The 27,331-nt window shown below is 41.5% G+C and overlaps 1 protein-coding gene across 2 annotated transcripts in view; it reads right to left on the reverse strand.

The window, feature by feature from the left end:
• The window catches only part of LOC125881109 (carbohydrate sulfotransferase 15-like), a 59,634-nt gene that overhangs the window by 12,774 nt on the left and 19,529 nt on the right, over positions 1-27,331 (reverse strand). The window contains exons 1-3 of one of the 2 annotated variants that reach the window (XM_049564120.1): positions 11,250-11,377; positions 10,021-10,626; positions 5,259-5,598 (exon numbers count right to left, since the gene is read on the reverse strand). In XM_049564120.1, coding sequence (XP_049420077.1) covers positions 5,259-5,598; positions 10,021-10,461 — 781 coding nt within the window. In that variant the 5' untranslated portion in view covers positions 10,462-10,626; positions 11,250-11,377. Of the gene's footprint in view, positions 1-5,258; positions 5,599-10,020; positions 10,627-11,249; positions 11,378-27,331 lie in introns of those variants that run through there. The other variant, XM_049564119.1, reaches the window with a different exon arrangement.

The following is a 27,331-nucleotide window of genomic DNA, read 5'->3' on the forward strand; positions in this document are numbered from 1 at the left end:
GACAGGGATGATTGATTTGACGTTGACATTGTGTGGTACAGTTACATCTCTCTGATTAGGAATTCTTACAATGCCGTTTTGAGGGATTTTTGTTGCTCATATTTCAGAGCATTCTTCCATCACAAGAGGAACTTTGAGTGGCGTAAGTATACGTTGATTGGTTGAACACATGATGCTAATGCAGCGTCGGCAGCTGCCATTTTAAAAAACCTGTTAGCCTTGCAAACAACAGACAACACAAAATGTGAACGACAGCTTGTCATGAAGGAAAAAAAGGAAGAAAACAGACAAATGGATGGGCAGTAAAGTCCGGGTGCTACAAAGAAAATACGCAACAGGGGAAATACTAGGGTTGGCTACTGATGTGAAATACGTCAGTACTACTGGCACCAGTTCACGTTAAATCTATCGGTGCCAAAATTCAGTACCTGAGCGCGCATCTGGGAGGGAAAGTAACTTACCCCATGTCTAGACTGCAAGCGTATTACTGTCACTACAATGGCACTGGGTAAATATATTTATTTGCAACCTAGGTAAAGCAGAGTGTGCTGTCCCTGGACAAAGCTAGCGAGCGACAAACTCTGCTTTGGTTTATAATCGCACAGACTCTTCCTTCACTTTTGCTTAGCAGCTGGAAGTTTGGACTTTTTTTTTTTTTTTACCGAAAAAAGGTGCCATTAAGGACTGGCCCAAATTCCAGATACTGGCGCTATCACCAGTACCAGTTCAAATGTGAATGGTACCCAACCCTAGGAGATACAGTGTGATTTTAACTCGCCAAAGAAAAATATAAGAATCTTTTGTAGCGCACTATTTCTATGTACTGACAGCAACCACTATCGGGCTTATGTCACGTCAGTGTTCCTCTTGGCGGTGCAATGCAAACAGAAAAAATATCCCTTGAAGGTATTTTGTTCTCAGGGGAGCTCCCCAGTGAACAGTTCCTCTCAGGGAGTCCCCAGAACTGTTTGGTCTGAAAACGTCTGTTGTTTGGGAGGAAATCTGTAGCACTGAGAAGGGTGTGTATTCTTTCTGCATGTTTTTTTTTTCCCCTGCCTGCTCTCTCCTCTCCTCTCCATGTGTTTCTGTGATCACACTAAAGGAGGTCATTAGGGCTTCTGTGTTGTCCTGACTGCGGGTTGACCTAATAAAATCCAAGTTCAGATCCAATCCAAATTCATCAGGGAATACCGTCCCTGCTCAGTTTTCCCTGTTTCCAATTAAGGGCCAATGTCAAGTTAATGCTTTAAATGCAGGCCTAGTAAATGTGTTTTCCATCTGAGCTGTTGTGGTCGGCAGCATAATTACAATTTACTTGGCAATTGTGGAGATTCAGGGTAGGACTTAGGAGTATCCGTGCAGCCTGAGGATAATGAGGTAGCTCAGGCGTCTGTTACTTTCAGTGAAGCTTTGATGGTCTCGCAGTAAAACACCATTCTCTAGTTAGCAGGAAAACATGATTAGAAGACTCTGGTAAACTCTCCCAACGCCTAGCCTGCATCATTATTAATCCAGAACGGTTACACTTGTATGAGGTGTGATGGCGCTTGTGTGTCTCGCTTCAGGGCTCTCTCTTTTTTCTTTTTTTGTTTTCCTCCCTTTTGCTTTTTGATATGAATGAAGCGTCACACAATTTTCAAATAGTCGTTGTTTCTTGATGGGCACTGTATATACGGCAGGCGCATCTGTTTAAGATTCAAACTGCTCCTCTCAGAAAGTTATGTGACGCGGATCGCATCAAATCACCTTTTCACTGCGTCGGTTGAGTGGAGCCTTGAGGGGAATGAAATAAATAAATACAAAACAAGACCATTTGAATTCAGAGTGTTCTCAAAGGATGTCTTAAGAGAAAAGTGCTGATTACCAGGACATAGCTCTAAGTGCGACACTGGAAGGGAGAGGGAGAGAAAGAAAGAAAGTGGCAGCAAAGATGAAAGGATGGGGAACGAGGGAGGGGGGGGGGACAATAACTGAGAGGGACCTATGTCCTTGGGATACAGCTGCATTTTGCTGCTACGCAACATCACAGGCTGCAGAGGCACGAGGCAGACAAATTAAGGCAAACAACTCATCCACATCCCGCAGCTTTATGAGGTTCAAATAATTATCAACTCAAACTGAACACAACACATTAAAATACATGCAGACTGATCAATCCACCAGTTAGGGTTTTGTGGCTCTCGGAGGGATTAGGGGCATAGTCAGCAACTGGATGAACTTCAAAAGGATTGTTTTGGCTGCGACTGTTAAGCCTGCTTTGATATTTGCGGTGAGAATTTGGATGAAATTTTCCCCAAAATGTGGCCAATACTGTATGTAGCTCCCTCAACCAGTTCTCTGCCAAAACCCGGCGGGGGAAATAATTTAAATCATTAAGTAATTTTTAGACAGATAGCTGCGGGCTAAACAGAATGTATGTATCAGTCATTGCTAAGCAGAAGAATAAGTCCTCCGCAGTGAGAAATTACCATTAAAAAATTGAGTCCTCATGCTGCGCTGATGTGATAAAGCAGCTGCTGTTCTTAAAGGAGAATTATGAGATTATCTACACACTGTATATGCGCGTCTTTCAACTCCGTATAAAGTCATTATAGTATCTAATCTGCTTCCAATTTCATAATCAGAGCCAACTTTGAACAGATCGGTGCCCTGCAGTTTAACTGCTGCTCTTCACATTTTTTTCGTCTTCTAGTATTTCTTCACAAACGCACATTAGTGACACACACACACACACACACACACATACACACACACTGACTCACACTCCCGATGCCTGCCTCTTGAGCTGCTGAAGATTCTCCATTATTCATGAGTCTTAATGGCTGTTTCAGTTATAAAAGAAAACAAAAAGCATGGTCGGTATTGAGAATAATGATTTGCCCTCTTCTGGGAGCAAAAAGACAAATTTAGAATCTTAGCTTCGTTAAAAGTGTTACTGCCAGCCCGGGCATTAATTATCAACTACATTTGATTTAGAAAAATCTTTTACATCTAAGGAGAGAGCAGATGCAAGATGCTTTTTTTGGTGCGTGTGTCATTAGGAGAAAGTCACCAAATCAAAAAGGAGCAGTGCAACAAAGCATCTGCAAGTTAAGTGTGGGGTTTGTTTAATACAGAGGGTTTAGTTCACCCAAATAGAGATCTCGCATGGCTTTTAATCCCATCTGTGGTGGCGTGGTGGCTCTTTTAACATCACAGATGCACATGGCGAGGCAAACACACGACGGCGTACTCACATTTAGACGACAGAGCCGCCATATGACCAGATGTCTGCTGCGAGGCGGCGCTTACCTCTCCATGCACAGTTTGAGGGTTTATCTCTTTGTTTGAGAAAATGACATATTACCACCTGTTCAAACTCCATGAAAAGCGACAGCGTAAGCCAGGATTGTGACAGTGGGTTGTGTGTGTGTCTAAAAAGTCTGAACTGAAACGAGCCTCTGATTATGGGATACTGCACAAGTCTCCACCAGCTCAATCGGGAAAATATTCTCTGAAACTAGAGAGAAATCCTGAAGTATGCCTCTAAGGCTGTGTTAACATAACAGGGCGTAATACTCAAAGTGACCTATATCTGACATCAGTGTGAATGAATCTCTGCCCTGAAATGCCTCACATGTGACCAATAATGTCGAGTGGAAGAGCCGTGATGTGGAGGGTTTCTTGAACAGCCCCTCCAAAACCTTAGGATGTCCAGAGCTACTTTCCAATATCTCTGTCCGTGCCTCACCACAGCGCTGTGATGGCATGTAGGCAAGCTGTCCCTGTCAGAAGGCGTCTGGCAGTCAGGCTCTATTGGCTGGCGAATGGGGAAGCCCACCGCAGCAGCAGCGGCCCGGCTTTGGCAGCCCTCTGTAGTTTCAACCGATCACTCCTGCACTGTATGGTGAGTGATCTGTTCCTGGGCAGTGAAGTGGAAAACCGTGGATGTATGGGAAAAACATACATGGATGCCTGTTCTCGCAGCAGTCGCATGGCCAGTGATCGGATATGTGTTTCATTTAGGATCTCGTATGAAAGTAGATTTCTGTGTCCAAACTACTCTTAAAAAAGGGGGGTTGCATGTCACATGGAAGCACAAAGACATTGTAATGGGGCCATATTTGCTTGTAATGTAATCTAAGCGTTTATACAATATGCAGCAGCCACCTCCATAAAATGAAATTATCTGCTGCTTGATTAAATAAATGTATGATAGCTCTTTTATTGTTTTAATTGAGAACATAAAATCTGCAAAGAGGGAGCAGCCAGAGAGCTGTAAAATAAAGCAGGAACTAGAAGCTAAAGGAAGCAAAGTTCAGGGTGGCAAGATGTGTTGTGAGGAACGAGTGTTTGCTAAACAAGTGCAGGAAACAGTGCACCCACACATGTAGGTTCAAAGTGTGAGAGGAGGCTTCACTCGCTGTATTTTTCATGTGTTCTCTCCCAGTCCTTCGTACCACAGAGACAAATCTGCCACAGATGAGGGTGAAGTACAGTAGATCTTTCCACCTATAGTTCTGGTTGAGCCGTTAATGAGCACAGCCACTGCATGAGCTCAACCATCTAAAGGGGAAGTTGCGCTAGTAAGAGACCAAGGATAGCGTAAAAGGCACACAGGAGGGGGAAACAGAAAAACGCGATTAGCATTCAAAATGTTGAACGTAGGAGGCAATAAAGAACTTAAATACACCATTAGAGCTGCAAATTTGCGGCTAACAACTCTCAGGTAGAAAATAAACAGTTTAACTTTATTCTCATGCACAGCACAAAATGGGTCTTGAATATTCATTTCTCGGTTAATTGCATTCAGAGGTTGAACCGCGTGCATCAGAGATACTTAATTCATGTCACATTCAGAACTCATATCCAGCCAGGTTTCACATTATTAAAAATGTTATTGCAGTTTTTGATGTGATAGAAAAATGCAGTTTGACAGTGAGAAGTTGTCAAACAGTATCCAAAGGATTTCCCTCAAAATTAACTAGTGAAATGTATGGAATTTAGTTAGTGCAATCCACACAACTGAATGTGGTGACAGTAAGGATACAGGAGATAAATTCAATTATGCTGATGAAACCGACAGGCCTGCCTTTGAGGGTGAGACCCCTTCAAGCGCCCTGTCACTGAGTGCTTTTCTGAAGCCCCCTGAGGTATGGCTCTGCCAAAATGATACACTGCAGAGTCACATTTCACACTTTTAAATGCTCTCGGGCTCTCATTATTGTGTGCTAGCCCGGAGGCCTCCACCGCAGCAAATTACAGTTTTCTTTACTCACCAAACCTCTTGCGGGTCCACCAGTGTGGCTCTTTGAAAGTGGTGAACTTGACGTCCGGGTGCAGCCTCAGTCTGTCATACAGGTCCGTCGTGCCACACTTTGGCTGGCCAATGATATAGAAATAAGGAAGGCACCGCATGCGGTAGAGTTTGCCGTCGCGGTGAAACAAGTGTTCTCGGAAAGTGTTCCTCAAGTGCTGAAACACCGTCCGGAAGCGCCTGGAATAGCGTGCGTACAAGTTTGTCCTGTATGGGTCTGAGGTTATATTCCCAGTAAATTCCTCATACCAGCATGGGTTCTTGACTCCAGGCAGGAATTTGCGGGGGATAGCAGAAAACATCTGTAAAGGCAAAAAAAAAAAGAAGGCTGAGTCACCGCACTTCCAAAACATAACATTTCAGACAAAGCCTTCTGTAAACTCTTGAGATTATTATTGCTAAAGCTGCATAATGGAACATAAATACCCTCCAGTCATTTCACAGGCGCATTAAAGGAAGAGGTTTGTTTCAACAATTTAAAAACTTTTTTGTGTTCAGGCCACTGTTTTGGCAGGTGTAAGCAAACACCATCTGTGTGGGATCCAACTGCACGATCATGACAAGTTTGTGCAGGAGGATAGAGTCTCTAGGGGGGCAGTGAATTGGCTTTTGATGCTTAGAGACATTGACACAAGTGGGTGCACATATACACGTTCCTACAGTGCACTCAGATTGTATTTTGAAATTGACATTTTTTTGTTGTTGTGTTGAATCTGAACTTCAGGGTGAAGGCTTGACTTTTTATTTCCACATCACATCAGATGAACAGCGTGGGAGTTGTAGCCGTTTTTATACTCAGTCCTCCAGGAGACTGAGAGTTAACAAGCTGAGAGTCGTGATTTTTTAATATTTGGTGTAATCATTTGCATTCAGTGACTCTGTGAAGGTTACAGTCAAACAGACAACAGCAGATAGCCTTGGTGTTTTTACTGTTGATGGCCTGTACTGCAGACATTTTCACCTTTTCTTTGTTTTGGGGGATTTTTGCCTTCTTTCTGTTCCTCAAATGAGCAGTTAGATTGAGGTCAAGCCACTCTGACTTGGCCACTCTACTCTTTGGCCATAAAAAAACTCAAACACTGATCACTGTCCTGATGCACTGCCCTTAAAGGGGCTACAAGTCTTTAACTGTTTACCCAGTATAGATGAGCACATCCTCACCACATAAGGCTAGCTGGATGTTCAGAGTGGTGGCCATCCTATTGCCATTGCAACAGTTGTAGTGGTCTAGCTTCTTTATAAACTTCCGTATAAAGAAACCAACTAGTGGCAGGTTGCAAACTCACTGAGGTGAGGTTTTGCAGTAACAACCAAGTAACATTACATCGTCATATAAGCAATCTGCTGCTTTGAAAAATTTCCAAAAACTGTAATTTCCCTTTTTGTCTTGGTGCAAGCCTTGGTTTGTTGAAACATGATGTACCGTAGCTGCCTCCGAAAGAGTAAGGGCTTCTGCTCAGCCAGCAGCTGAGAGGCATGGAGAGACTGTGGGGATAAACAGCATAGAGCCAGCATTTTTTTTTTCCTACATCTGCGTCAGTGTATTAAGAATTTATTTTGACCAAACCTGAGCTGGTGAATGTTGGAAAAGTGGACTAACTAACTAGATGACTGACAAGACAAACTGAGACAGTTTTGGGGAGTTTTTTTGTCTTTGTCTTGTTTGAATGTAGGGTGTTTTATGATGATCGTAAGTGCTGATATTGTAGGCAACTGGACTTGCTTGCATTTCTTGAAACGCAAGAAACACAAGCAAGTCCAGTTGCCTACAATATTAGCACTTACGAATACCATGACCTGGATGACTGACAATCTTCACCTACTGTTTTACGATGAGTTAACAAGAAAAGCTAACAGACTGAGCTTGTTTAAAGAGAAAAACTTGGATTTGTGTACAGTTGTATTTTTATGTTAAATAAGGGTAACAATAGGCCATAACTAGTGAGGGTGACACACTTGTTCAATGGCCTTTCTAATAATTTAATATCTATGGCCTAGACACACCACACTGACAGAAGTAGAGGCGAAGGATATGTACTGTGCGCCAGTGATCAAATACACAAATGGTTATGAACTGTTTCTACTTAAGAGCTCAATGACTAAAAATGTAATCATTCCTAAATTTACAAGTTCATTGAGCCTGGTCTCACTCAAGTTGTCGAAATCCGGCACTTGGGCAGTGACTTGCTGCATCAGAAACTAACAAAAAAAAGGCGTCCTTAAATGACGGCATAATGTGCGGTCGGTTGCTGTTATGGTTTATTGGTGCCAGGTGGAATCGCGAGGAAACGCGGTGGGACAAGGATGAAAGTTAGGGCAGCGAAAGTCAGAGTGGGGCAGGTGGGAGTGGTGGTGGATGGGTCCAACAAACACTGACTTTCACCCGAGAGAGCAGTTTTCTCGTCCAGAAAGATTCCTAAACCCAACCACTTCCTTTTGTTGCCTAAACCTAACCTGCGAGTTTGTTGTTGAAGGGAAAAAAAAAAAGGTCAATTCATGTTGTTGTACCAGTGTAGTGCGCTTATTTTGAAACATTAAATTTCCAGTGAAAACGGAAGTGTATCTTGAAAGAAGAGTACTTGACCTGGTGTCCCAGAACGTCAACAACCAACGCACCCAGGGTACCTTGTATGTCGTATATGGACGTGGAAAGTCCATGACCAAAACTTCAATATGTGACGAGGTCGGGGTGAGAATGTGTTGGTTTATTTCGATCTCAGTCCCTCTTGACTTAAACTGTTGTTTCCTTTTATCACTTCCATTTCTTTTCTTGCCCACTAAGCTGAACTGCCAATCAAAGTGATTTTAATCGACGGTCTCCGCCAGGTCCAACAATGATTCAACATGCTGAATTGGCCGAAAAAAAAGCTGGCAAGGGCCAACTAGTGCCAACGGCGTGAGACACACCACAAAACTAGGGCGACAGACGCTCAACGACAAATTGGTGTGTCAGAGCCTTTAGACCTTACAGTTTTATTGTGTCATTTCAAGTCCAATGTGCTGGATTCAAGCAAAAAATACAAAACCACAAGATTATCTGTCCTAAAACTGTCTGACATCACTGTCCATGACATACACACGTAGTCTGTCCTGGATGAGTAAAGCAAATTCATCATCAACTATAGTGAGGAAGTGCATTTCCGACAGTCTTTTTCCACTTTTTCCACTCATGTAAGTGTTTTTTGGTGATCAAACACCACAAAGGCCCATGTTCCTATGACTCGCTTACCGCCTGTGAGACACACAGCTACTTTAAGGACAATTAATGCCGGATCCATCCAGAGACGTGCTATTGATTGTCCTGCGGCCACACTCTCCTATTCATTAGCTGGTTCAATAAGAAATTAGTTATGTTGCAAATAGCCTGAGCACAAGCCATTATCATTAGGATTAACAATTAATTGAACCAGGCTTTTGAGGTGAGACAGACACTGCGAGCAAGCCACGGGGCCGATGTGGTGGAAGACTGTGGGATGACTTTGAGCTTTCTGCAAAAAAAAAAAATTGTTAGAGACATATGCAATTATCTGGTGTGACATGAAGTGTTATACAAGGCTTTCAGAGCAGTTTTATCTCTTTTATAAATTAAATTAGAAAGTGCAACCAGTGGGGAATTGCAACAGTGTGGCTGTATTGAACCCGGTGTAGACGGCATGTAGGCACGAATACTGATTTGAATCACCTTTTCACTTAGCATTTAATTATGCTTCGAGACACATCTGTGATTGCCAATTAAAAGAGAGATCAATATCATGCTGGGCCATGTTTTGTATTATGATTTAAATAGAGAGATAACATTTACACTATAAAACACTGAGGTATTCATTACTGCAATCACTCTGATAACAAAATCAATTTTTTGATGGAATTTGTGTTCTTAAAGGGATAGTTCGGATAAGTGGGGTTGTAGGGGTACTTATCCATAGTCAGTGTATAACATACAGTAGATGTCGGTCTGCATGCCAGTTTGGAGAAGTAGGCTGGAGTCCAACACAAAAGCTAAGCAATGTACTGCTGTGGATGGGCGTCAACAACAAAAATCTTTTAAGCCACTTTAAAGACATCGCACCTAAAAAAAAATTAAAAGGGCACGCTGTAATGAGAGTATTTTAACTGCTTTACCTTTCTGTCAGACAGCCTGTTCTGACGGGAAAGCCACCAGACTCTCAATAATTTTAGCACACTGAACATGAGAGCTGCTGGTCTACCACTGCTTTGATCAGTTAGTTATTTTGTGCTATTGTGTGGCTTTGGTGAATCCACACTAACCCTTTCAAACATGAAAGGCACACAACAACACCAACACCAACAAAATAACTTTTCGAGCCAGTGGTAGACCAGCAGCTCCTGTGTTCAGCGATGTTAAATCACTGTTTTTCTCAATGGAGTCTGGCTTCGAAGAGAGCGATAATACAGCTTCATTTTCCCATTGGAGATCACTGTCAGACATTAAGGTGAAACATTGAAAATACTCTAAATATAGCGTACAATTAAACTTTTTTAGGTAGCTAAAGTATGTTTTATTGCTGCCCCCTCCAAAGCAGTGCATTGCTTAGCTTCAGTGTCAGACTCCTGCCTGCATTTCCAAACTGGGAGCTTGCTGACTGACATCTACTGTATGTAACATACTGTCTATATCTATGAATGAGTACCCTGTACAACCAAATGAACCATTCCTTTAAGATCTCCTTGAATATATTAGGGCAGGTATTTGCTATACTCACATGTGGCTCACTGTTAATCAGTGCCTTGAGCTCTGGGAGTTGTCGACTGCTGCGAAACTCCACCTTGGACGTGATTGACTTCACCACCAGCTTGATATGTGCGTAGTCCTTGACTGAGGAGAGGTTGAAGGCAAAAGGTCCAGGGCTGACCAGGCTGCTGAAGTGGTATGGGGATGGGGTGAGGAGGAGACCCTTCTTGTCTCCTGTCAGAATGTACGAAGCCATGATGAGGAACATGATGGCCAGGCCGAACAAGAAGCTGTAGATCCGGATCTTGCGGAAGCAGCTCAGGGTGCTCCAGCGTCTCGGCAGCTCCCGTTTCACCTCGAGGACTGCAAACAGGTTCATGGGCGTGTCGTCCACCTGCAGGAGCAATGGCCTTTTGCGGTAGTCGTCCACTGTGGAGCCCAGCAGGCTGTATTTGTAGTCCATCTGCGTCATGGTGACAACAGCCTGCGAGTCCCAGGTGTCACAGCTCAGACACAGGAAGATGGAGTTATGGAGCAGGAGCCAGCAGGACAGGAGGTTTTGGGGTGGTGAAATGGCCGATAGTTGATATCCATGATGGGTTGTGAAGGACAGCCCACCTCAGCCACAGACGCCTGCCTGTTAAGAAAAAAAATACTGACAGTCATCTACATTGACTCACTGTTTTATGCCTGGACTGATGCAGCAACATCCTAAACGTCAGAAATATCTGAGAAAACTCTTGTTTCCACCTATACTTTTCTGTAAAGCTGAGGTTCTCTGTTTCACATCTGCAATACCTAAAAGACGTCAGATTCCCAAAAAGTTTCATTGATGCAATACTGTGACAAAGAATAGACTGAGAGTCACATCCTGTTCAAATGCTGACTTGCATTTGTGAGTGTGCCTCATTTGAGAATGAGGTCACAACCAAGGCCAGACACTGATTTAAATTCTTTCCATTTTAGGTTCAATGTACATTTCATACGTCAAGAGCATGTCATTACATCCCTCAGTCTCAGAAAATCCCGATGACAAAATAATGCAGCGTTGTGAAAGCAGTCAAGCAATTAGATAGCTGAAGGGAATTTCACTTAAAGCTCTGTGCTTCTGCTGTTGTAGCAATATAACCTCAGGCTGAACAAAAGAAAAATAAATTGACAGCAGAGAAACAGTGACAGAAACCTGTCTGCTCTGAATATTGACGACATAGATGAAATGCCACTGAGAAGTAACAAGTTATCCTATAAACGACAACTCACTTGAAAATGTCACAGTGTCTTGGCTCTCAGTAATATATGAGCAACAGCCACGTTTTGCTGGGTTAAACTTATTTCGCTGACTTCCTCTTACACTTCCTGTTTGAATCCGACAGCACAGCAACACCCCCCCCAACCACACAGTCCGTCCTCCCACCCTCAGTGTGCATCAGAGTCACAATATGGAGCGAGCGATAAGGACGAGGGATGCATTCAGCCTAGAAACTACGAGGCTGCGTGTCAGACTCTCCTGGGGAGAGACACGAATATAAGAGATACCCGGTCTGGACCGGAGAAGGGATTATATTATCAGAAAATGGTATTCCTCACTGTGAAGTCACATGGATCAACAGTCGGCCACAGATAAAAGGAGGGCCAATGTCTAAAGGGTGAAAGAATTGGGGATCTTTAATGATAATGCTCCTGCAGCAGCAACGTGCAGTTTTATCCTTGAGGCTTTCTTTGTGTCTGGAGCTGAGCCAGCATGATGGCACTGAATACAATACAGCATAATGACAAAAAGCCAACAGAGCTGAGGGTCTAGGACACTTCTCAAAGGATGAGTGGGATGTTTGGGAATATGGCTGAAGCCTTGAAACTGCATGGATACAGCCATGACGTATGTTAAACCCGCATCTTGCTCGCGTACATCATAAGATAAGGGCACTATGGAAGTGAGTCATCGCTCCTCCTCACAGCTGCTGATATAGCCTGCCCCCCACAACCCCACCCCCCCACCACCACCGCCCATCGCCCACACCCTTCGCACAACTCTGTATTCATGGTGCTTGCGGCAGAGCTGATAAGAGGATGGCTGGAGAGCTCCTGCCTACCTGCTCAAGCAGTGTCATTTACCCCCAGCTGGGCCCTCAGCGTCACCGCACGGCAACAGTCTCTCCAGGAGACAGGTGGAGAAATAACGAGCCCCACTCTGAGAGGACTGATTTCCAGCCCTCAAGAAGTTGTCTGACTGCATCTTCAGTTGGTGAAAAAGTGCCGGAGAATGAAGGTTTCAATGCAAGAAACTGAGACAACAGCTGACATTTGTTTTCTTTGCTTTTAGCCAGGAAATGAACCTATCTTTTGAAGCAGAATTAAATTTAGAACTTAAAAAAAAAGAATAAATAAAAGGAAGAATAAATATCTGTAAGTGTTATTAAGATACTGGACTTCATACCCTTTGATACCTTGAATAATATTGATATTGATGCCATTTTTGGTACCCCAGGGAATATTAACATTGATGGCATAAAATTAAATATTTTTATGAAAGAGAAATATAAAAAGGCTCCAACGTGACAATGACGACTTTTCCTTTCTTGGTTACTATCAGAGAATGGCAGATTGACTGTTGTAAACAACAACAGCCACTGGTACTACTGAAGTATTGATACTGCAGAAAATCAGTATTGAAGCTGTTTCAAATAATCAGTCTTGATATGTATTGATAAATCAATACGTTTGACAACAGTAATAACTATAGATATTATGGATGTGGGTGATTAATCAAAAAATATATCATTTTTTATGCAATGGAGTTCACCTAATGCTTCAGGATTTATTTTCCTAAAGAATATCATTTTCAGTAAATGTTATTTGTTAACTTGCTGGGACTTCAATAGGAAGTCTGCGACCCCTAGGGGGCTTCTGAGTTACTGCAGTGGGCAGGTGCCAAATTATTGTTTGGTAATTTTAATTTGAACTCAAGTTTTTTTCTTCAAAATTAAAATAGGTCTTAGCTCATTAAAATTAATCCAACACATTTTTAGTAGATAAACTGGCATATTTGTGGAATAACTGATATGATAACTAGCTAACGCTAAATCACTGTGCAGCACCTGTCTATAACAGAGAGACGAACTACTTCGCTAACAGTTGCATACTATTGAAACATAATGGCCACTAAACTGTATTAGTATTTCAAGTGTACGGACAGTCTTGAGAGCCACAACTGATCGTTGTGCAACTTTTTGAGCAAGAGACTAAATCTTTGAATCTACCAATAATTATTATTTTAATAAGTTAATATTGTATGCACCATGAAAGAATATGTTCATAAAAGGGGCTTTAGACGTAGTAGTAGTTTAGATGTAGTAGTAGGTCCCTGCTCTGTCTCACTTCAGCTAAGGGATCCTTGGCCTAGAAAAGACCCCTGATTTAGTTAATTCAGCAGCATTTAAAATAGGATTTGGTTGAGTGTGATTAACAATTTCAAATTGCTCTTTTAATATAGACAGCATTTTTCGGCCAATGTTTAATCTCATAGACTGCTTTCTGAGTGTTTTGTTACTTTCAGACTTGTTGTCTAGTTTTAGTTTCAACTTGTGCTTAAACGTCAAGGAAAGAAGTCATTAGGAACATCCCTAATAGATATTTATCTGTTGCAGATAATGATTATCTGATGTGTGGTAGCCTTGGCCACCAGTGTATGATATTGTGTGTGTGAGCGGTGCTTTGAGTGGACGCTAAGACTAACAAAGTGCTTTAAAAATGCAATCCATTTACCATTTACCATGGTACATGGAAGGTGAGAGTAATGGATTTTAAATTACAATATCTACTCCGATTAAAGTTTGCACATCACAGATGGTATATCAGTGCTTGTTGTGCATAATAGTTCATCAGAACAAGTGGTGTTCATTCTTGTTATTTAAATAGTCCGTAATGGTGTGGGGTTCCATTTCAACAAACTCTCAAATTTTCAAACGAGATGATGAAAGCTTCAAAAAGACTAAGCGGTTTGCTTTTAACAGAAATGTAATTATCAAGTGTCAGAGGTCCTGTTCCATCACAGAGATGGACACTACACTGTGTAATCAAAGCGCTAAAAGTAGGATGACATTTTCAGGATTGCACTTAAGTAACAAGCCCACTGTTTGCTATTGATGAGCATATGCGCTCATCTGTAGTCGGCGTGCCATTAGCACTTATTGACCGTCTGTGTCCTTCATCAAGGCTGAAGTCAACGAGGTGCTCGTGCCTGAGGCTGTTTTAAAATCGAGGGAAGGAAGAAGAGGACATAAGAGTTAAAGATGGAGAGCGGGAGGTAAAAAAAAAAGGTGGAGAGAAAGAGGAAAAAAGATGGAGAGAAAGAGAGGAAAAGAGAGTGTGTCATTGAAGAGAGAATGTCACTCTCAAGGGAACTCGCATCTAAATCAATCAGTCAGCTAACTGTAGCAGTGGGCGACTGGCAGCTTGACAGATCTGCTCTATTCATAAAGCAAATACGTTGCTTCTGTCCATCAAACATGATGAAACAGCTTAACTAGAACAGAAATATGGCTGGAGGGCAGTGGACAAAGAGGACACGAGGTTGCATCATCTGCCTTCACTGCTGCCAGACCTTCAAATAATAGGAAAAAGTCTGGATTTGAACATTTTTCTAACTTAAGATGGATATTTAGTACATTTATTTCCGCACCTCCAACATGATTAAGTGCCTCTGATCACTGTGTGGAAGACAAATAAAGGGTTTAGTGCCAGTAAGTATAGCTGTATTGATGGTTTATAAATTGTTTATTGATGCTTTTCAATCAATCAATCAATCAATCAATCAATCAATCAATCAATCAATTTTATTTATAAAGCCCAATATCACAAATCACAATTTGCCTCACAGGGCTTTACAGCATACGACATCCCTCTGTCCTTATGACCCTCACAGAGGATCAGGAAAAACCCCCCAAAAAACCCCCTTTAACGGGGAAAAAAATGGTAGAAACCTCAGGAAGAGCAACTGAGGAGGGATCCCTCTTCCAGGACGGACAGACGTGCAATAGATGTCGTACAGAACAGATCAGCATAACAAATTAACAGTAATCCACATGACACAATGAGACACAGAGAGAGAGAGAGAGAGAGAGATGCAGGTAATGACAGTATCTTACAACAACATTATTGAAAGTAATAATATTATAGTTCTGGCTACTGCGGTACAATATGTTGAAAGTATGTATTAATACCTGGCAGTATACATGTGTGACAATAGTCATATGTGTATAATAACAGTAGAAGTATGACTAATGACTAATGATGGCAGCAGCAGCAGGAGGCATCTGGCAGGACCACGGCAGCAGCACAACCACGCACGTCACGCTGTCCAGGCACCGCTGTGATATGAGTTAATCTTAGAGACAGTGGAGCACAAAGGCTCCGGAGAAGAAGCCGAGTTAGTGACATCCAGAATGGCCGAGTTAGCAAGATGCAGTAATAGGATATGAGAGAGAGAGAGAGAGAGAGAGAGAGAGAGAGAGAGAGAGAGAGAGAAGGAGAGAGAGAGAAGGAGAGAAGGTGAGAAGGTGCCCGGTGTATTATAGGGGGTCCTCCGGCAGACTAGGCCTAAGTCAGCCTAACTAGGGGCTGGTACAGGGCAAGTCTGAGCCAGCCCTAACTATAAGCTTTATCAAAGAGGAAAGTCTTAAGTCTAGTCTTAAATGTGGAGACGGTGTCTGCCTCCCGGACCGTAACAGGAAGATGATTCCACAGGAGAGGAGCCTGATAGCTAAAGACTCTGGCTCCTGATCTACCTTTGGAGACTTTAGGGACCACGAGTAACCCTGCGTTCTCGGAGCGCAGTGTTCTGGTGGGATAATATGACACTATGAGCTCTCTAAGATATGACGGAGCTTGACCATTTAGAGCTTTATAAGGTAACAGTAGGATTTTAAATTAAATTCTGGATTTTACAGGGAGCCAGTGCAGAGAAGCTAAAACAGGAGAAATATGATCTCGTTTCTTAGTTCCTGTTAGTGCACGTGCTGCTGCATTCTGAATTAGCTGGAGAGTTTTTAAGGACTTACTAGAGCTACCTGATAATAGAGAGTTACAGTAATCCAGCCTTGAGGTAACAAAAGCGTGGACCAATTTTTCTGCATCTTTTCGGGTCAGGATAGGCCTAATTTTCGCAATATTACGCAGATGAAAAAATGCAGTCCGTGAGGTTTGTTTTAAATGAGAATTAAAAGACAAATCTTGATCAAATATTACTCCGAGGTTTCTTGCGGTAGTGCTAGAGGCCAGAGCAATGCCATCTAGAGAAACTATGTCATCAGATAAAGAGTCTCTGAGTTGTTTGGGGCCAAGAACAATAACTTCAGTTTTGTCTGAATTTAACATCAGGAAATTGGTGCTCATCCAAGTTTTTATGTCTTTAAGGCAGTTATGGAGTTTAGTTAATTGATTACTTTCTTCTGGCTTCATCGATAAATACAATTGTGTATCATCTGCATAACAATGGAAATTTATAGAGTGATTTCTAATGATGTTACCTAAAGGAAGCATATATAGAGTACATAGGATTGGTCCGAGCACAGAACCTTGCGGAACTCCAAAACAAACTTTGATACGTAAGGACGATTCATTATGAACGTGAACAAACTGAAAACGATCAGATAAATTAGATTTAAACCAGCTCAGTACAGAACCTTTTAGGCCAATTAATTGATCCAGTCTCTGCAGTAGAATTTGATGGTCAATTGTGTCAAACGCCGCACTAAGATCTAATAAAACAAGTACAGAGACAAGTCCTTTGTCTGAAGCAATCAGAAGGTCATTTGTAATTTTAACTAGTGCTGTCTCAGTGCTATGATGCACTCTAAATCCTGACTGAAATTCCTCAAATAAATTATTATCATGGAGAAAATCACACAGCTGGTCTGCGACTACTTTCTCAAGGATCTTTGACATAAAGGGAAGATATAGATCAGTAATAAACATTAGTAGAACAAAGATTTGTTTTTTCCAGATTGTGAAAAATCCCATTGGCTGGTTTATATTCTCCTCCAGCATAATGTGCTTTGACTTTTTACTCATAAGTATTATTATTAGAGCCTGGCGATACTTGAATTTATAGAGCTGATATTAATATCTGCTGATATATTGGTTAATTTCAATATGACGGTAAATTTGGTTATTGAATAATGTGACCAAGATGCATCTAAGCAGGACACCTGGGCCAAAGAGCCTGCATGAGCAGTGTATGATGGCTACGCTGCTGAACTACTGCTGCTCCCACACATGCAGTGTTCATACAGACAGCGTTGTTGCTAAAGAGCTGCCTGCCATAAACTACTGTATTTCCAAAATTAAAAGCCGGTACTCGCTGTGTGGTCAACAACACAATCCTGCAAATATTTTAGAATAAAAAGCCTCATGTTAACAAATAAAGGGATTCTCTTCACAGAAACATTGTCAGAGGGCTTTTATTTTGAAACAGAAACAGGAAGAGTAGAGGTAACTGTAGCAAAAGGTGGCATGATGTAAACAAGATTATTTAAAGACCTTTTTCACTGTTTATTTTTCACTGAAAACTGCATGTGTCACGCAGCAAAAATAGATGAGACTCCGAATCGCTAGATGTACCAAAGCTGAGCAGCAACCGCACTGGTACTCACATGGGCAGTGTGGCTGCTCTATCCTGGTAACATAGGAGCCAGAATAAAAAACAAGGCTCTGCAACGCACACGCACTGTTTACACAGACAGTGTGGCCCACACAGTTAAGATACTTAAATGATTGGGCTATTGAAACCAGTAATATAACAATATAATAGATATATATAACAGATTATTGTGGTTGGAAAAACTCTTGATTAACGACTGTGGCCCGACCGATATCGGATTGTTCAGGCCAATATTGATCTTCTGCCGATTAGTAATTCCTTTTCAACATAGTCACATACCATAAATGAGCAATCTTGTGCATTTTATAATTGCCAGTGCTCTCTGGTGGACAAACTGTAATGGGGACACTGTTCTGCCAACATACACACTCATATTGATTATCTGCAACAAGCTATAGTGCTATTATTAATGACTAACTAGATAGTTAATAAGTTACTTAGGGCCATAGGTTGTGTCACACTGGCCAAACACATTCCAGTTTCTGCAGTTCTTTTTTTCCCAACAGAGAAGAGTAAAAATGTAATCAATGATTTCAGATGGCCATCCTAGTTATGCAGCTGAGTTGTGAAGCTCAGGCCTCTGTGGCAGAGTCAGCAGTGTAGCATGCTAGGCTGCTAACATCAGTCAAAAGTAATTTGGGGTAATGTCAGTATTAGGGGTGTAACGGTACACAAAAATCTCGGTTCGGTACGTACCTCGGTACACAAGTCACGGTTCGTTTTGTTTCGGTACAGTAATGAAAAAAATAGACAACTATTAAATATCTTTTACTTATTGGTAACCTTATTAAAACATACCACCACAGCAGTTAACTCTTTTTACACAATTTTTGAATGAAACAAATATATATAAAATCTTGCTTTTTCACATTGTTTGAATGAAAATAGAAATATAAAAGTGAAGAATAAAATCCTGCTTTTTTAACACATTTTTTGAATGAAAAATATAAATATACATTTCTGCTTTAACAGTTTTACTCAATTAAAATAAAAAGTATAGTGCAGCTGGTCAACTTTAAAGCCTGCTCAGATTCAGTTTTACTAGGAACTTACTTAGCTTTCCCACTTTGTTAAAGTGCAGTAAACAAAACATGCTTATATCTAAAGTGCAGCTTAAACAATTTTACTCAACTCCAATGGCGTCGGTTATTTCTTTAGCGTGATGGTCAGGGAAACGCTCTTTCTTTTTAGACGACGACGATATCGTAGTTTGCACCAGATTGCTTTTTCTAGTCGTGCCAGTTAACGTTCAAACTCGGGTGGTGTCGCTTTAGATGCGTTAGCATATTAGACGTGTTTCCAAGTACGTACCCGACCGCTGTTCTGCAGTGTCGGCACACTGCTTTTGTCTTGTCAACTTGTTTATTTCCATCTTTGTATTTTACCCTGAAACCAAAGTGTTCCCGAACGGAGGACTTAAGGTTTGTGGGTGGGTCTTCAGGTTCGTCAGGCTCACTTGCCATGTTGTCAAAATGCGAGAATGCGCTGCACAAAGTGAAAGCGGAGATTTACGGTCGGACTCTGTCCGTCACTCAATTATGTCCGTCGGGGAACTAGATATTTTAAATGGTTTGGCTCGCAAAAAAGGAATTAAAATAAAACAAAATAAAATAAAATAATATCCTGCGCCCAATAATTCGGTACAGGGTCATGCCGAACCAAAAGTCGCGTACCGAACGGTTCGACACAAATACATGTTCTGTTACGGCCCTAGTCAGTATGCATACTCATCATTCACATCGCTAATTAAATAACCTCTTAATTAATTTATTCCTACTTTAAATTAAAGTTCACTCTTTATATGCAACTTTGATTAAACAAGTGTTTGTTGCATGGGCTCCTGTTCGTGTTACCTGCTGGTCATGGGTCCAAACTGGACAGGAAGTGAGCGCATCAAAAAGGCTTCAAATAGGAGGGAACCCAGACTGTACCATGTTGAGTAGAGCACACAGGGGAGTTTTTCCATCGTCCCAGGGAATAGCATTTGTAAAGAAACCTTCACAACCTATACTGATAATATTTCTTTTTGTCGACTAATTAGTTTTAGCATATTATGAGTTTTTTTTCCCATATCTCACTGAACCAGCCTGAACAGCTAGTCTGATGAAACCTACAAATAAAACATACACCATGTGATGATTCAGGCTTCCTAAAGGTGTGTTCTTTCTCCACCACTCATCTTATTAGAAAAGAAACTTGTAAAGGTTTGATTTGCTCATAAAAATTACAATACTATAGAATTAAATAAAGAGCTGGTGAAAAGACAAGCAAGCAAATTTATGCTGGAGGTTATACACCAGCGTAAATGATTTTTCACAATCTAGCAGCACAAAAGCAGTTCTTATTTCTGACTTATTGCTGAACCACAAAGCCTTAAAAAGTACTAACAATTAATTACACTATTAAGTACAAATTATGAACTCCTTTTATAAAGTGGGCTTTATTAGAGACTGCTACCAAGAAGGAAGTATCACTTAAGGAGGCTGCTAGTCAGAAAGTATAAGTGTCATCTGACTGGAGAGATCAAACACATTAACCACACAGATAACTCAAATTCATAATGATTGTAATTAACTTCAAAGACACTGGCATCAGTGGTAATGGCCTGCATGCTGTGCTGATAGTTTCCTCCCTGCGTGGTGCAAATGGAATTGCCACGGCCTCAATAACTCATCAGAGGGAGACCTCTCCATACTGTCTGCCCTGTCATTCAGAGACGGATCAGTGAAACAGGCAATCAGGCAGATTTGTTTAAAGTCTGCCGTCTGCTGCGCTCCTAGCTGTCCATCTCCACTCTGGAAAAACCAACCGATCTCACACACCGGGAGCTAATTGCTATTCTCTTGTGTGCCTTTTCTTCTTCACTGCACAGTTCCTTTCTTTGTGTTTAATGCTGCCGATACAGGATCATTCATTATTTGTGTGAAAAAAATGTTGTGTAGATGGACGGATTATCTTTTGTACTATGTTTTATAAAAGAAGCAATCGAAATCTATTGCTGGTAACCACGATTACGCCAACTGCTGTCGCGAATCAAATTTCAAACTGGTTATGTTACAGCTTTTCTCATGCTGTGGGCATTAAATGTTGCTTTCATTAGCAATGATTGTGAAGAAAAAAATATCCAAGTGGGAACACCAAAATACTCGACAATAGACTTGGGCGCAGTCCATTTTTTTAATACCTTCCTGACATTTCACAGTACATGACAATTTGTGTAACCAAAAAAATAAATAAATAATACGAGGCTTTCAAAGTTTTTTTTTATGTATTCCACAAGCTTTCTTAGCTATGATAGTATATCAAAATGTCAAGAAAGAAAATATTCTTACACCTATTTTCCTTAAAGTTTCTCTCATTCATCAAATTAAGACTAGCTTAATTACCTTGTTGACTCATCATAGAACACACTTCATTCAAACAAGATAAAACTCACCAAAACTAGTCCTTGTTCCATCTGTAGACCATATTTTAAGATGGACAACACATCTCCACTCACTTCCAACAGTGAAGCCAAACTATGCTGAAAATGGCAGCTACCCTCTTGCGTCAGTGACATCATTTGGAGCCACAGTCTGCGCTGTAGTGATCTCTACATTATTGAGTTCCCACTGTCCGACTAATTGCTAGTTACGCCATTTATCACAGCACAATGATTGGCACACACAACTGTCACGCAGAACATGGCATCAAATACCTAGTTATAGCTAAACTTAACAGAAAATAAACACTTGAACATACATTAGCGTGATAATATCTACCTATCCAACCGTCCATCCATTTTCAACTGCTTATCCAGGGCCAGGTCGTGGAGGCAGCAGGCCAAGCAAAGCACCCCAGACGTCCCTCTCCCCAGCAACGCTTTCCAGCTCCTCCTGGGGGACCCCAAGGTGTTACCAGGCCAAATGAGATATATTATCCCTCCAGTGTGTTCTGGGTCTGCCCTGAGGCCTCCTACCAGTGGGATGTGCACAGAGCACCTCTAACATGAGGTGCACAGGAGGCATCCTGATCAAATGCCTCAACCACCTCAACTGACCCCTTCCAACGCTTAGGAGCAGCGGCTCTACTCCGAGCTCCCTCCGGATGTCCAAGCTCCTTACCCTGTCTCTAAGGCTGAGCCTAGCCATTCCATGGAGGAAACTCATTTCGGCCGCTTGTATCCGCAATCTCATTCTTTTGGTCCATACCCAGAGCTCATGACCATAGGGGAGGGTTGGGACATAGATGGACCAGTAAATTGAAAGCTTCGCCTTCTAGCTCCGCCTTCTTCACCACAGCGGTCACTGAAGAAGCCGCACCAAACTGCCAATCCATCTCACATTCTGTTCTACCCTCGGTACCCATTATAGAACTACCATAAATGACAGAAACCATCTTTGGGAAGAACTTATTTGACGCACATTTTGAGTTAGAAGAACCAGTGATATTTACCATGCGCTAGCAAACAATAACACAAACAAATACCAACTGTTCTGCTTAGAGCTCAATGGCTAAAAAAAATGACCTTACACATTTGTATCAATTTCACGCTCTCTTGACTTCAGTCATTTGTTTACTTCCTTCACTCCTGTCTCTGCTCTCCTGCAATGAAATGGCCAAGAGTGATTTCATTCACTGGCAACTCCGCCGTCTCCAACAGCGATACAACATGCTGAGTCAGCCCCAAAAAAAAAAAAAAAAAAAAGCAGACAAGGGTCATCTAGTGCCAACACTGCGGGCCACACCGCCAAAAAATACTCACCGGTGGCCTGACATTGATCAAAAGCCAAGCGTTGGCTTGGTGTGTTGGAGCCCTTAATTGCGAAAATATGCTGATCTGCATGCCCTTTTCTTTGCCGTCACTCTCTGCCTTTGCTGACTGGCTTTTACTATTCTTGTAATGTTATCCCCACCAAACTCGCAGTCGCCATCTTTCTCAGCTCAGCTGCCTTTTGCAGGAGTGGAGACTGACCTCTGGTGGAGCGTGCTGTGCACTACATCACCTCAACATCTCTGTATTAGTTTAATAGAAAGAGGAGCATCTGTATTTTTGGTGGTATTGAAAATGGATTTCTAATTACCCTGGTATACTGTAATACTGCCCAAGCCCACATGACAAGACTTCACTTAGTGATTTTTCCTCTACTGTCCGTGACTTGTGGTCATATTCCATACTACTTTAAATGCTCTCACACAATAGGAATGACAAAAACACTCCACAGCCTTCTAAATCATTCATTCCTCAAACCACAGCAACAGATGATCATTATACCTGGCTAGAGAAGTAGTCTGTGCAGCGGAGACCACACTGTCCTACTTCCCCGGCTCTCTGGTATTTCAAATGGAGGAAATTAATTGCACGGCCTGCTGATGGGCCCCTGAAATGCCCTTTTTGTTTTGATTCAAAGCAAAGCGCCAGCTGACTCTTGGGCTGCAGAGAACTCACTGCTCCATATCACAGAATATTGTTAAAATATCTTAGTCATCTCCACAGACCTTCCCGTGTTGTTGTCTTCATCTTCGACTGCTGGAGAAGATTAAAAGGCCTTTTTTTCTATTGGGCATAACACTAACCCATTTTACAGTGGAACTCAGATGTTTCCTGCTTGTTTTCTCTTTGAAAAATGGTGCAGGAATCTCTTAAAGACACTCTGTAAGACAATTTGCCTCAGTATATGTGTCGGTCCTCAGAGGACCAGAGGAGAGAGGTCTACTTATATGTCAGAGTATATTTTATTATTCAGTGCTGTTTACATAGCATGACGGCTTAAACTTGACTTATCTGCTGAAGCAACAGGCAGATTAGAGGTTGCGTTGGAGACTGGGAGGCAGGGGAATGCTATATGAGGTTATCCACAGAGCGAGTCGATAAGTTCAAGCATGCAAGCCTGATCCATATTACCATGAAGAGAATATGTAACATGGTTAAATCCTTGAAAACAAATAAATCACTGGATTCCCAATTTCTAATAATGAGCTTAACAGAGCTGCGACAATTAGTTGATTTATCAATTGGTCCATTTAAAGAAAAGTAATCGCCAACTGTTTGGATAATTTATTTATAGTTTCGGTCATTTTGCAAGCAAAAATGTGAAACATTTGCTGGTTCCAGCCTCTTAAATGTCAGAACTTCATGCTTTTACTTAATAATTATGATAGTACATGAAGAATCTTTGGGTTTTAGACAGTTTAAAGTGTTCTGAAGACTTCACTTTGGGCTCTGGGAAATTGTGATGAGTGTTTTTTACAATTCTTATCCCTCTGTGTTGGCGACAGCCGTGGCCGGAGGCATCATCTTTTCAGGTTATCTGTCCATCCACTAGGGCTGGGCAATATAACGACTATGTATGATATATCGATATATTTTCAAGGGAGATATAAATTTAGACAACACCGTCCACACAGCTCCGCCCCAATCACTCACTCAAACATTTCTGGCAACACTGAGAGAGACACAGAGCTGCTCCTCTATTTAATTTGTCTGTTAAAATCTGTCTGAAAGGTGTTTTTAAAAGTCTCTGTGTGTTCAGCTCTCAGTACTTCTGTAGCTTCTGACTGAATCTCTGTAGTTTGGAGTTTAGTTTCTTTCCTGCGTCCTGTTTTTACTTTAGATATCTGCTTTATTTTACTGTTTTCATGTTTGCTATCTGCCGTATTAGAAGTTGTGTGAAGTTGCTGCTCAAAAACAACAAAGTAACGGGGGACTTTAATTATGGAGAATCTAAAGGAAATGAAATATGTTTATCACTGAATTAGCCGAAGTTTGTCAGCAGCTTTTCTTCAATAAAGGCAAGTCTAATAATACAGCAGGGAGGAAGAGCTGCAGACAGCAGGCTCTTTCTGCACCTCTGCAAACAGCTCACCTCCAGCAGGTGAGGATAAACACATGCAGCAAAAATAACAAGGGACTTCAGCTGTGAATCAGCTTGCAACTGAACATGCAGCCCACTTAATAGAAAATACCGTGATATATCATGTATCGCCATTCAGCCTGAAAATACCAAGATATGAATTTTTGTTCATGTCGCCAGGCCTATCCACCCCTCCGTACGTCCATTGTTGTGAATACAATATCTCAGTGACAACGTGAGGGAATTTCTTAAAATTTGGCACAAACCTCCACTTGGACTCAACAATGAACTGATTAGGTTTTGGGGGGCTAAGGTCACTGTGATCTTGTGTTCATTTCCTTCTCTTGAACATGAGATCTCAAAAAGGCTTTGAGGGAGCTCCCTCAAATTTGGCACTAAAATCCACTTGGACTTACAGATGAAATTACTGGGATTTGGTGGTCAAGGTCACTGTGACCTCACAAAACACATTTTTGCCATAACTTAAGAACTTATGTGCTATGACAAAATTTCACACAAATGTCTAATATGATAATAAAATGATGATGTGATGACATTTTATATCCGAAAGGTCGAAGGTCAGCTTCACCTTGCCATCATAGTGTTCTGCAAAAGCAGTTTTCTTGTCGTTTTTCAACGCCATATGTCAGGAACAGCAATTAAGACATTTGGTTGGATGCTGAATTGATGACACTAACCTTGAAACTGGTGATTGTTTTAAAGCTTCTGTGTGTGAAACATCCATGCCTTAGAATTTCTAGCTTCTTTACTGCGACATTTATTTTTGAAGCATCGTCCTCTGTTATGGCTACACATGAGTTTGGACCAACATGGATGTAAACTGTAAACTTGACTAGTTTGCAGAGGCATACAACTGTGAGGCGGTAATTATTGTATGACATTTTATAGACTCAACGAATAATCCATTAATTGTGTAAATAATTGAAAATTATAGTTGGTTTCAGCCCTAGAATTTAATCAGAGATTCATGAATGATGGAGAAAATCAAGACCACACTGGACAAAGAGTAAAGATATATGTTCTTTCTAGATGCATAGTATACATTTACACATGCTACAGACAGTTTGAGGCACAGAGTAGGTTATGTAACAATGACTGATAAACAGGAGAACACAACGTAAACAAGTGATTGTCCCTGATTCAATGTGCAGGTGTGTAAAGTAATACACGCACCCAGTGTTGCAGTGCCGCTTTCTCCCTTTACAGACAGAAACATGGATTTTTCCAATAGACTTTGTGTCTGTGACAGTGGTAAAAAAACAGATTAATACAAGTGGAATGTGCACAGCATAAACAATCTGCTGCTAGCTTGCCTTTACAGCCACACAGAACAGAGACAAAGGAAGCAAGCTCGGTGGTTCAAGGTGTGGAGGAATATAAAACATGAGGACAGAATAACAGAGTGGACTGAAAACCCAGCCATGAAGAGACTTGGGAGACCTTGAGAATAGAATAGCACATTCTGTCCACAGAGTCCTTGTGTGCAGCTGCCCAGGAGTACTCTCGACCTACTCTCACAGACTGATTTCAACCATCCACTGTCATACTGAAGAAGCAGTTTGTCATTCAGGAACAAGCCCGTCCACACAGCCATTTCCCCTTTAGGACCACTTACACATCCTCCAAAGCAAATAAGAAAAAAAGTGAAGAATAGAGTAAACGGCTAATGACTTCAGACTGTAAGCAGAAATTCAGTACTGCCTGCAGACTCTGGCAGTTTCCTGTTTATGGCTTTTTCTACATAAACAACTGATGAGCTGACTGTAAAAGCCAATACTAGCTGAAGGGCTGTAAACATGCATTTAATGCGTGTTTTCTTCTGAAAAACAATCTGCTCATCCTTGCTACCGTGACCTCTTAACATTTTCTAAGAGACGGGAAGTGGATTTTGGTTGACGTCCACCAAAAACACAGGAAGTACTGTGGGGCAGGAGCGTGATAGAAGCGGTCAGGAGGAAGAACAAAGAGGGTGTCATCGCTGTGTCAGCCGGAGAAAGATGTTTTTCCGCCACGCCACTCACAATAATTAAAGTTCAGCATGAGGCCACTGCAAGGGTGGTACAGCATGAGACTGAGCCTGACATGTGACACTGAATCAACCCCTGTGATTGGTTAAAGCTGGCTGGTGATAAATAGCTGCTGATGACACTGACACTGCCTTCTCCAGTATCAAGGCTATTTTAATTTGCAAGGGGATCTTGAAGGGACAAGAGCTCTCTCTATAAACAGTGGATAGATGTCCTACATATAGTGTATTCACTTATTCTCAGCAAAAAACAAAAAAAACAAACAAACATCATTTTTAGATTTTTACATTAGATAATTTTAACTGATATAAAGTTGTGATTCTTAGTGGTGTGCTATGCAGTATTTACATTACATTAGTACATTAGTAGTGTGTGGCTTGTATTTTGACCCTGTTTTCTGCCTATATTTTCTTATTTTGCTATGTCTGAGACGTTCCTGGGCACAGCCCACATGAGGTCAGGACTTTCTAAAAAGGCAGGGATCAGGGTTCATGCATCCAAGAGGAAGCAATAAAAAATCACGGCTATAGCGCAGAAAAAAGCAAATAAAGCAAGGTCGACAAAGTTGGCTCCAAATCCTGGGTTGGCTTTCAGTTTCGCTGTCGATGCTGTTTACAAATAATAACTGACAGTTCCTGCATAATACACCTGTGAAGATTTCAGTCATGGATGATTTGGCGACACCTGTGATTACCCTGGTAAAAGCCAGTGCAGTTTACTATTATGGCAGACACTCCTTGAGCAGCTACTTTGTCTAAAAATCCACAGAAGAGCAGCTGGTATTTCTGTTATAGCGCAACCAAA

This window comes from Epinephelus fuscoguttatus, linkage group LG20 (genome assembly GCF_011397635.1).
Source record: "Epinephelus fuscoguttatus linkage group LG20, E.fuscoguttatus.final_Chr_v1".
NCBI lineage: Eukaryota > Metazoa > Chordata > Actinopteri > Perciformes > Serranidae > Epinephelus > Epinephelus fuscoguttatus.